Raw genomic sequence first — 12,500 nt, 5'->3', positions numbered from 1 at the left:
ATTATTCATCCCAGTAGCAGAGACGCCTGGCTGGGACCACTCAGAGGTCTATCCACTCCGTGCGCGTTCAAAGCTGAAAAATCCAAAAATTAACAAACACTAATAATTCACTATACACATGGATATGTGTGTGTGTGTGTGTGTGTGTGTGTGTGTGTGTGTGTGTGTGTGTGTGTGTGTGTGTGTGTGTGTGTGTGTGTGTGTGTGTGTGTGTGTGTGTGTGTGTGTGACAGCTGTTAAATCCTACACTCCGCCATCCCTGACACAAACCAGGAAGACACACACACACACACATGCCTCTCCTCTGTCCTGATTATGTCTCATTTTTAATGCATGGAGTCTATGGGGTATGGGTGCGTGTGCGTGTGTGTTTGTGCTTATGCGTTCGCTTGCGTGCGTGCGTGTGTGTGCGTGTGTGTGTAGAGAGACTCGTGCATGTATGTGCACAAGTCTGAAGTGTGAGTGAGTAAGATATTAAAACGAGATTACACATGCGTGTGGGCCTGCTTGTCAAAGTGCATTATGTACACACACATATATATGAACTTGAAGTATCAACTCTGTTTCCTTTTATGAAGCCCTATTTATAAATATTTTTTTTATATAATGTAAAAGTGATCGAGAAGGAATTGCATCTGAAACAATCTGAATCATCCCAACTCCTGTCGGGAGGCGACACATCCCGGGCCGGAACACCAGGACCGCCAAGGGTGGAGTTATTCCTGGTTTCCTGACTGTTACGGAGATAGCCTACAGAAGAAAACAAATTTACCCGAGAGGATGAAGCTTGCAGAATTGTTTATTGACAGCCTCTACACGGTGTTGATTTGAAACCTTTACAGACACTTCGTGACACCTTGTCGCTGCTAATGGGAAGTTAATTTTAACCACGCATACGCCCCTTCTGGATGCACAGCGATGAATCTGGAATCAAACAACTCAGCTGAGGCCGGGTGAGACTTGCCATTGCCAGTTTACAGATGTATCCCTGAACCAAATAGATACTTTGAGTAGAATAGAATACAAATTATGCATGAATAAGGGTCCATTATCCTTGTATATTATATTATCTATACAGGGCTGCATCAATCCCCCTCAAGCTCTTTTACTCCTCTCCTACTACTATGTTATTTTTCTCCAAATGCAAAACCAACGTTTCAGTGAATTGGATCATGTCAGTCGGACAAATGTACACACAAAAAATGACTGATGCCTAGAGGCTTCCATGGAAGACTGCGATACAAGAAGTTTGGATGGAATAGCAGCAACAATAAAAAAGTATTTCAACGCCTGGTTGGAAATCCTTACCCTTTTTTTTATCATTATTTTTATTTTAGCTGGCCTTAAAAAAATTAAATAAAAAAAATTTCCAAAAATGCAAAGAAGGTAAAGTGGGGCCGATTCATCGCTCCGGAAAGAACGCTAAATGCCCCCAGAGACACACTAGAGCCCCAGCCCTCTTACAGCGGCGAGCGGTGTGAGTGTCAACGCGGCTCCGTCTCCTCAGGCCAGGAAGCCCACACCGATGACATAAGCGTCTCCCTGCTTCCACCCTGGGCCATTGTCACGCCACTATAACTATAGCCTCGCGGTGGCGGAGCTGGGGGGGGGGGTCGTGGAGCTTCCACTCGTCCATTGACCTCCTGATATATGTCCTCTGGTGAGGTCATCTCCCCCCCACACACACACACACACACATTTTCTTATAAATCACCCTCCCGCAACTCTCACAATCAAGTGATACCTTCTGATTTAATGGGTAGGGGGGAGGGAGGGTGGTCTCAACTGAAGGACAAGCGACATGGCGATCGAATTGAGTCTAGTAGAAGGTTGGGAGCCCAACGTTCGGACTTAATGAATGTGGAGAGAGAGGAGAGACATTTCTGTGTGTGACATTACCTGTGTGTGTGTGTGTGTGTGTGTGTGTGTGTGTGTGTGTGTGTGTGTGTGTGTGTGTGTGTGTGTGTGTGTGTGCGTGTGCATGGGTGCGAGTGCATGTGCGTGTGCCCATGGCTGTGTGTGTGTATGAGTGGCCATGGGTGTGTGAGTGTGTTCTGTGTGCTCAACGGATTAAATCACAATCCATAAATGCCGAATTGCTGACATAGAACCTTGTCTCGACCCGTCAATACTTGTGGTCACCTTTCATCCCAAAGCAAGAGAACTGCACAGGAACACACACACACACACACACACACACACACACACACACACACACACACACACACACACACACACACACACACACACACACACACACACACACACACACTGACAAACACAGTTATAAACAGTTACACACACATGCACACACAGTGACACACACAGTGACACACACACCAACACCCCATCATCATCATAACGCTGAATGCATGCATTTATGCAAAGCGACACAGCAGGTGTCAGAAACTGCCATCTACAGAAGATCGTTTGTTATCGTGGACCGTTCCACTACGTTTCCCTGGGAAGCCCTAATTACTGCTCCGTTTGTCATACACTGGTCACAAAGGGGACGGATAGGCATAGTGTTTACACAGTAAAGAGACCCATCAATGCAACCATGGTGGCAGAGGTTTCAAGGTTAATCCAGACACTCTTGTAAAAAGGTAAACACTGAAAGGTAGGCTTCACCTGAAGAGCCCTCCATATTTTCCACCGTTAGTCTGACTTTATCGATGGCCATGCTCACACTCAAACGCCGTCATCTTAACATTGTACAATAGTGTGATTGTATACTGTTCACAGATTTGATGCAATGAATAACAAAATGCAGAAGGGGAAGTTCAAATACTTGGCTAGTTTAGTTATGCCTTTCATTACTGACACACATTTCCCCTTCTGCACTATAAAATATCTCCTTTTGTAGGACCTGTACCCTTTCCGTACCTGAATATAAGCGAACGATTTGGATGTAACACAAGTAAATGCATCCATCCTCAAGCCCACATCACGTCTCATAACCTCATCCTCATCCAGGGGGGCGGCGCCAGAGCACAGCGTGACTGACGGGGTCAACCAGCCGGCCAGACTCCATCACAGACCAATGTCCCTGCTAAGTTTGCGATGCCTCAGGCGCAGCGGACTGAAAGAATAACTCTGGATTCGGAGCGGAGCTGAAGGAGCTGAAACCGACAGGTGATGGTGACGGTTCGCCCAGCGGAGGTATTTTTAGGGACGTTTCCCATGGCGACCGGGCCAAGCCACCAGACACAACTCCTGTGAATCCCATCAGCCATCAGTGGAGCTGTGCTACAGCAGGGCCTGGGGGTGGGACTCACACTCATGCACAAACACACACACACACACACGCGCGCGCACACACACACACACACACACACAGACACGCGCACACACATAGACACACGCACACACGCACATAAATGCATAGACACAAACACACACACAGTGTAAAATCTGCCAATCTGGACCTAGACCATGGGTAGAGTGTGTGAAATGCAGGAAGGGCGCAGCTGAAGAGTGATCTTCTACGGTTGAAGTTGCATACGTGTGGGGCAGCAGAGAAGATGGCCCTTGTCAGGACTCAGGAGGACAACCCTGGAGCTGTCCTATGTCATGTAGAACCTGGCACCATTCTCTCTCTCTCTCTCTCTCTCTCTCTCTCTCTCTCTCTCTCTCTCTCTCTCTCTCTCTCTCTCTCTCTCTCTCTCTCTCTCTCTCTCTCTCTCTCTCTCTCTCTCTCTCTCTCTCTCTCTCTCTCTCTCTCTCTCTGATCATTGACTTGCACTACCTCTCTTCATTGTTAAGTTGCATTTTGCCAAGCTATGTCTGTATGGGTGGCTGTGTACAACAGCATTACTGATTATTCATTTAAGAAAGAAGAATTTTTATAGATCATTATGATATTTCAGTTTGGTTATCAGTTCACCCCTTCTGTAACTTAACATTTATTCAAACATATAACAGCTAAATACAACGCAAAAATGCAAACGGAAAAATGTAAACGGAAGAATGCAAACTTTAAACTGCGAATATAATTCAAATGAAAAGTAAAATAAGTAAAAACTGACAAATGGATGGATTAAAAAAAGTAAAATTGCTCCATTGCATTACAATTTGGTAGGTTATATTGTTTCCACTGTTTCTACGCAATTTTTACCGGTGCTTATATGAAGCGTCAGCTAGATGAGGTGATAACGACATGCACTGAGATGGCAGCTATTCTGCGTTCTATCTCATGTGATAAAGTGGTGCAGTGGATGTGAAAAAGGTGCACTGATAGCACATCACGTCTTATCAGACTCACACATCTTGTATTGTTGTAAAGCCATCGTTCACAAATACGCCTCATATACATTTAGGCCGTTGTCTCTTTGTCGACCTATGGCCGTGAAACGAAGACACCCTGTGCTTCTCAGTGTTGGTGGTCAGCTGAACTCTGGGCTACTTGTTTTAATTGAGGTTGTGTCTTTTTCGTGGATGCATTTGTTTTTAGAACCAAAATGAATCAACCTCAAATCATATGTAACATTGTGTTGAGATGCACGTTTAATTTTTTCTTTTTTTTTACCTATATTTTAGACAAAGAATATCTAACAAAAGTAACTCATTCAGAGCTCTCTATTCTGAGTGTTTGTTTTAGCAAAGAAAAATGAACTATTGACAACACTGTCGAGAGAAGAGACGGAAGGAACTGCTTCAAAGCCTGTGAAATGTTTGAAGTTACTGTTTAATGTAAAGAAAAATTTGATTTTGATATTTGAAATTTGATATTCAAGCACACAAGTCAACCGCGTGTCAAGTGGAAAGAATTATATTATTTATAAATTGATAAACAGGCTGGAGAAAATGCAAATGCATAAAATAGATTGCTGTAGTCAAATGCGTCATAAAGTGAGTGAGTGTTTAGCAGCGGTTCAAGGCAATGTAGGCGGTGAATGTGAGAGTGCGCACACACAACCACACGCACACAAACACACATACATCCTGCATTCTCAACGCCTCCTCTGTTTCCACAGAGAGAAAGTGATACGATTTGCATGAACCGTCTCTGCATCAAGAGGTTGTAAAACAAGTAAATCCTTTGAAAACAACAATAATAACAACAAACAACAGATGAACCACTGATATCTGAATTAATTCAAACATCTTCCTCCAGAGAGACTTAACTACTATTTCATGTCACACAAAATTGTCACTTGTTTCTATCTGAATCCAAAAATTTTTTTGATGACACAGGCGATGACCTCATCCCTGACCTACATACGACAACTTTCCCAGGCTACTCCATATCCCCCACCCCCCAACCCCAAAAAAAGGCTCATACTCATATCTACTGTCACTCTTCTTTTCTTTTTAAGGGGCAGCCCGGGGGGGGTTTGATGACATCATGAGCCTTGATGAGGCTGAATGACGAGGTCATCAGGAGGTAGTGCCTCAGCAGGTAGAGTAGGTGGGCTGGAAACCGGAAGGTCGCGAGTTCGATCCCCGGCTCCTCCTAGCTGAGTGGTGAGGTGTCCCTGACCAGGACACCTCAACCCTAACTGCTCCTGAAGAGCTGGCAGTCGCCTTGCGTGGGTGACTCGACCGTCGGTGTACGAATGTGTAAATGAACGGTAGTAAGTCGCTTTGGATAAAAGCGTCAGAAAAAATCCCCAAATTGCAAATGTCACGACAGTGGAGGAGGGGAGGCCTTTCAAAGATCCTTCCGTTGAAGTTGTTTTTGTCCTACAGATGTTCTCCGTGACGGTTGACAAAAGGGGATGTGTGAGGGGGCGGATGTTGTGGATGAGGGGGTGGGGGTGGTGAGCTGGCTGAAGCACACCATGGATGCATGACACACCCCTTTTCTGTTAGTCAACAATAATGTTATATCTGGGGCGGGGCTTCGGGTGATGGCAGAATAATTCCCAGTAAACGCAAAGCAAAGACCGGCTACAACATTTATGTTAACATTGATCGGAATATATCCAGCGACGCATTTGAAAGCATTGTTGTCTTCCTAAGGCGGTATCCCATCCAACCAGTTACACATGATCTTCTCATCTCAAAATTGATGACCAAACACTACCAGCAGAGATTGGGGGCTTGATGCGCGCGCACACACACACACACACACACACACACACACACACACACACACACACACACACACACACACACACACACACACACACACACACACACACACACACACACACACACACACACACACACACAAAGATGGGCTTCTCCAATAAAAATGCCCGTCATGAGACCTGCGTCAGTAGGTCTCTGCAAATTTCCCACCCTAATACTGGTGTGTGTGGATACGAAAATGCACCGCATGCATTTGAAGACATTTGACTGGCAATGGAGATGCCTTTGTTGTTCAAGACCGAAAGGCAGAAAGTGAGATAAGAGTGTGTGCCTGTGTGTGGGAAGTGTGAATCGCTGCTACAGGTTTCAATTTCGATGAACTGCATAATTATTATTTTTACTGTGGTGTGGCTGATGGCTTTTATCCAAGGGCAGTGACTGGTCTGATTGTAAGCGAAAGGGTGGCTCCCGAACTCTGTTGGATTCCAGTTGGACGGACTGGGAACAAATCCAGGCTTACATGATGCACCAATAGGTAAAGCAGCATTAAAGCCATACAACAAAGACTTGTGTTCTTCTGTGGATTTTAACACCACACTAAATAACAGACACACACATGCCCTAAGGGCTGGAGGTACTGAACCAAAACCTGCTAACCCTGATTTGAGAATAGCAAAGAATGTAAAACAAAAGCACACAAAGAACCACCATGAAATGTTCTTTTCGTGCCACGCAGTCTTGCATATTACACTCATTACAAAGATGACACAACTGAGCTTAAGTGTATAATTAAACACATTTTAAATGTACATTTAGTAATTGAACAGAACATGACGGAACATCCCAATGGTAGTCGCTGCAAACCTTGTTAAAACTACCTAGATATAAGCCCTAGGATACAGAAGCAAAAGGATAGATATTTATTGAACATACAGTATATAGCTACACACATATGGAGAGAGAGAGAGAGAGAGAGAGAGAGAGAGAGACACACACACACACACACACAGACAGACAGACAGACAGACAGACAGACAGACAGACAGACAGACAGACAGACAGACACAGACAGACACAGACAGGCACAGACAGACAGACAGACAGACAGACAGACAGACAGACAGACAGACAGACAGACAGACAGACAGTGAGAGAGAGAGAGAGAGGGAGAGGGGGAGGGTGGGGGAGACATCATGGTGTGTTACAATCCCCGGAGTGAGTGTACCTCGCTGGTCCCCTCTACATAAAGCCTGCATAAAGTGAGAGTAACAGTAGGAGTGAAAGTGATAGCGAGAGTCACTCGCTATCACATTGAGAGAGAGGGAGAGAGTGAGAGTGAGACATATCATTTTGCTCTATATTTAGAGTACATATATACCAGAATGGGTTTGGAAAGTGCTAATCGGACATTATGAGCTTAGTAGCAACAGCCCCACAGATCCTCTGCTCCAGCGGGTGTTGTGGGTCAGCTGAGAGCCACTAGATAACAGGGCTCACTAAGTGCAGTTAACAACATATGTGTCAGAGCAGATGCTGGCGCACTGCGGGGAACAGGCCACCGTTAGCTGTCCTTAAATATCTCAATGGCTGTAAGACACGCAAAAAACACCATCCCTCAGGTAAAAAAAAAAGCTGTAAAAAGTAAAATAAATCCTGTTTGTGTTCTATTGTGTATTTGTAAAACAAAAACATTTGGTGTAAATGCCATGTTATGAAATGTAGGCAAGCAAACAAACAAATTTATCTGAATAGAGGCAAAGTTTGTCAAATATTGAATGAGTAAAAAAGTAAAAGGGACATCACTTACACCATATACTTCCCCTTTCAATAATTTATGACACAGATAAATCAACCACAGAACTGCCACTGCAACCGATGGCCATAAACATCGTTCTCTATCCATCACAACACTCAACAACACATTCACTGACAATATGGATAAGAATCAATCGATGTACTGAATCGTATGTACTTACCAATGTCTTGTGCCACTGTTTAATGCAGCAATGAAAGGCACGGTGTTGCATGGAGTATTCAACATGAAATGCATCAATGTCTTGTACATTATCATCCCACAGCATTACGCTATTCATTTGCTTTGTAAAACAGCCATATTTAAGGTCTATTATGTAAACGGATCATTTTCAACACTTCAACAGCCCCTGGTTCGTCTGCATCACCAGAGCCCGACTATTAATCATTAATTAAGCAGAAGTTGCGTCGCAAGACAACAATCCATTTGCTTTCTTAAAACCCCCAGCGTGTCTATCCCCGGTACATAGGAGCACCCATGAGGCTTGTGTGCACATGTGTGTGTGTGTGTGTGTGTGTGTGTGTGTGTGTGTGTGTACGTGTGTTTTTAACATGCCGCATATCATGGCAAAGTGCTTGTTTAGCAGCACCCGGGGTGCTGTAATCCCCCGCACGGAGACCCTCACAACACACCACCTCTAATCCCATCACTTCAAAAGACACAGCCCCGTCTCTCCCCCCTCACCGTGGCGGTCGGCGGGCTGAACGCGAGAGCGCATTAATCTGATACGACAGGTGGAACCTCCGCAAACATCGGCGGGCCCCGTCGCCTTCCTGCCAAAAAAAGGCTCCTCCAACCGCCGCCACCGTTAACGGTTACATCAGCCACTTGCAGGAACCTCGCTAGGGGCAGGAGGGCCCTCTTTGCTGCGCTATAATCAGCGTGTGCTTGTGTGTGTCTCTGCATGCGTGCGATAAGTGTGTTTTTGTGTGCTAATTGCGTGTGTGTGTGTTTGTGAATTTAGTGTCTGGGGTCTGGTGTGTGTGTGTATATGTACTCAGTGTCTGGTGTGAATGTGTGTGTGTGTGTGTGTGTGTGTGTGTGTGTGTGTGTGTGTGTGTGTGTGTGTGTGTGTGTGTGTGTGTGTGTGTGTGTGTGTGTGTGTGTGTGTGTGTGTGTGTGTGCGCGCGCGTGTACGTGTGTGAGTGCATGTGTGTGTGTGCGCATGCTTGCCCCGTAAATCCTGCCAACCTTCTGCCATAAGACAGCGAAGGGACAATGGAGGCACAACACTTGCAACAACACGCTTGTTGGTAGGAATCATGATCATCAACCGTTCCCCCCTGCTGTGGATGTCATTGGCCCCGTCCTTACATCCACAACGTCTCCACCACCTTCACAACACGCGTGGGACAATCGCATCTAGGCTGTCTGGATGTCAGTGCTTGGTTTCTTCTGCAAATGTAAGCCTATTTTTGCATCACTTTGCTTACTCTCAAATACATTACCATGAAGTCATTACAGGCTAAACTTTTCCCAAAGGGACTTGGTGTAGTGCATAGAGTCAATCTGGCTAAGGTGTACTGTGAATACAACAATGTATACAGTAAATATAACTGCAGGTACTGTATACAGTAAATATAACTGCAGGTACTGTATACAGTGAATATAGCCTCAATGTACTGTATACAGTGAATATAACTACAGTGTACTGTATACAGTGAATATAGCCTCAATGGACTGTATACAGTGAATATAACTAAAGTGTACTGTTGAATAAAACTACAAAGTACTTTATATAGTGAATATAACTAGAGTGTACTGTATACAGTGAATATAGCTACAAAGTACTGTATATAGTGAATATAATTACAGTGTAATGTAAACAGTGAATGTAGCTCAATGTACACTGTTGATAGAGGTCATAAAGGGCAGACGTCGGGGGTCAATCCCAGAGCCTTCACTCATGGAGTCGAACCCTCCAGAGCCACTTGAGTCGTATCAGTTTGTTAACCTCCACGCTCACACACCTTAATCAGCCAGCCTGAGCCGCCTTTGTCTTGACACACCTGATTGGTTGTCTGGTGGTTGTCTCACTCACCCACCAATCCCCCCCCGCCCCCCACCACACAACCCCATCCCTGTGCTCAATCTCAATAACCCCCCCCCCCCCCCCCCCCCCGCATCACAGGATTCAAAGGCAGCAGCCCCAGTGCAACACACCTGATAACCCTCTCTCTCACACACACACACACACAAACACACACACACACACACACACACACACATCAAATCCAGTCAAGTTGCCTTTAAAGATAAAAACACTAAATAAAGACAATTTTACTCCATATCCTATTGTGTTTCTCGTTTATTTTCTATCTTCCTGAAATTACCCAAACACACACACACACACACACACACACACACACACACACACACACACACACACACTTTGCATTTACACACGCATGTATACAAATGCAGGCCTCTAAACGTTGTTTACAGGTCGAGAAAGACAGGGGCTTTCTGAGGTCAAGGGTGGCGCCAGCCCCGAGCTGAGCCGGGAGGAGGAGGATGTGAAGGGGAAGTGGTCTTGGTCGGCTGGGTGGGCCATCAGCACCCCCTGCCCCCACCTCTAACCCCCCCCCACGCCTCTGCCGGCGGTTCAACGGGTTCAGGCTGGTTAATGAGTGACAAGGCAGTGCGCTGGTGCAGGGGCCCCAGCAACTCAAATGCATTCCAAGGATAGGAGCCTCTCTCTCACGCGCTGACCCCTGCCAGTGACCCCGGGCTTCCTCCTTCCTGTGGAAGAACTCCCTGTCTTCCACCCAAGACCCCCCACACAATCCCACACTGCCTAAAAATGTGTGCTATGCCCTCACTTTGTTGTTGATGATTCGCTTCCGTGGCTTATTCAACACCGCGTGCAGGGCTGTGAACGCACAGCTCATGTCCACACCCGTCCATGGGCTCTTGGAATGCAGGTTACGATCTATTGGCTGAGCGAATATCGTACAATTTTTGCAGTGAACGACCCTCAATGGAACCCGCCATGGCTCTTTAGAGGGAACAAAGAGAAACGACTGAGATGAATAACAGATACATGTGAACCTTCCCCTTTCTGGAATCATTCAATCATTCATTCATTCAATATCCCTTTTGTTGTATTCTTCCTTTTCAATTAAATGTCTATATTTTCCCTCTAGATCTCTATCCAATTTACATATTATATATACATCTCTCTCTCTCTCTCTCTCTCTCTCTCTCTCTCTCTCTCTCTCTCTCTCTCTCTCTCTCTCTCTCTCTCTCTCTCTCTCTCTCTCTCTCTCTCTCTCTCTCTCTCTCTCTCTCTCTCTCTCTCTCTCTCTCTCTCTCTGCCTGAAATACCCCCCAAGTCCACTGTGTGTCCCCCAGCTTTAGCTATCCTCATAGGTAGCTTGGTTGTTCATCGGGAATAATAAACAACAGATTTAGCTTTAGCTTAGCCAGCCCTCCTCCCATGGAATGCATGGATTAAGGCCCCTTTCTGCCACCCCCAGCCCCCAAAACGACAACAAAGACCCTGGTCCACCACCACCACCACCACCACCATCATCTCCGCCATCTGCCCTCCTGTCTGTGCTAATCACTGCCAGCCATGCCAGATGGGTTGCCGGATCTAAAGGCAAGGTCATCCGCCCAACAAAAACCTGAGTGCCGTGCCAACGCCCGGCCGCCGTCGCCCCGTGGCACCCCCTGACATTTAGGGGCTGTTGGGAAACGGGTGACATTTCTGAATTCTTGCCAACCCCCCCCCCGAAAATTAACCGAGAAACGCCATTGTTTGATTTGTTCTGTCGTATTTTTTGTCGTTGATCTAAAACATAATGTTCTTTTCGATTATTATTCTGAGGGAATGAGGCCGTGGTGACGGACGGACGGGCGGACGGACACAGTGTTGGGGGTGTGAGCGTGTTGTGGTTGCCATGACACAAAATTGTAGAAAGCGTGTCTCCCGTGACGCTGACACACGTCGCTCTTTGAAATCTGCCAACCGCCAAAGAGACAGACGAAGACAGCCTGCTGCCTGACCCGAGGCTTTATGTCGAGGAGACAGCGAGGTACACTCACTCCGGGGATTGTAACACACCATGATATCTCCCCCCCCGCCCCCTCCCTCCCTCCCCCTCTCTCTCTCTCTCTCTCTCTCTCTCTCTCTCTCTCTCTCTCTCTCTCTCTCTCTCTCTCTCTCTCTCCTCTCTCTCTCTCTCTCTCTCTCTCTCTCTCTCTCTCTCTCTCTCTCTCTCTCCAACACATCGGATCGTAGAAAAGGTGCAAACAGATGGATGCAATGCTATATTAAACAAGCCATAGTACGAGCCATAGTAGAAGATGAGAAAAAAAAAAAAGGCAACTTGGCCCTCTTTTCACATCGCATATGTGATAAACCTCAAGCACTTTGAAATGTTCTGTCAAGTATCAACAATGAGGTCACGGCGATGGGGGTCAGGGGTCAAGTGGCTGACTCAAACAGGAGTGATCCTTAAGAATAGATAGACGGATGGATGGATGGATGGATGGATGGATGGATGGATGGACGGATGGATGGACGGATGGATGGATGGATGGATGGATGGATGGATGGATGGATGGCAAACGGCCGGCCGGATGGATGGATGGATTGATAGATAGAGAGATGGATGGATGGATGGATGGATGGATGGATAGATAG

General features: G+C 46.1%; 1 protein-coding gene across 2 annotated transcripts in view; it reads right to left on the bottom strand.

Annotated features, from left to right (window-relative positions):
• Positions 1-12,500, bottom strand: part of LOC115543724 (transcription regulator protein BACH2) — a 35,338-nt gene that overhangs the window by 17,536 nt on the left and 5,302 nt on the right. Inside the window, exon 1 of one of the 2 annotated variants that reach the window (XM_030356222.1) lies at positions 8,013-8,814. The exons of the other annotated variant lie outside the window; for it this stretch is intronic. Within the exon in view, the coding sequence (XP_030212082.1) occupies positions 8,013-8,107 (95 nt within the window). The 5' untranslated portion in view covers positions 8,108-8,814. Of the gene's footprint in view, positions 1-8,012; positions 8,815-12,500 lie in introns of those variants that run through there. 2 annotated transcript variants of the gene reach the window in all.

This window comes from Gadus morhua, chromosome 5 (assembly GCF_902167405.1).
Source record: "Gadus morhua chromosome 5, gadMor3.0, whole genome shotgun sequence".
NCBI lineage: Eukaryota > Metazoa > Chordata > Actinopteri > Gadiformes > Gadidae > Gadus > Gadus morhua.
The sequence above is the reverse complement of the archived record's forward strand: the minus strand, read 5'-3'. Positions and strand labels throughout refer to the sequence as shown.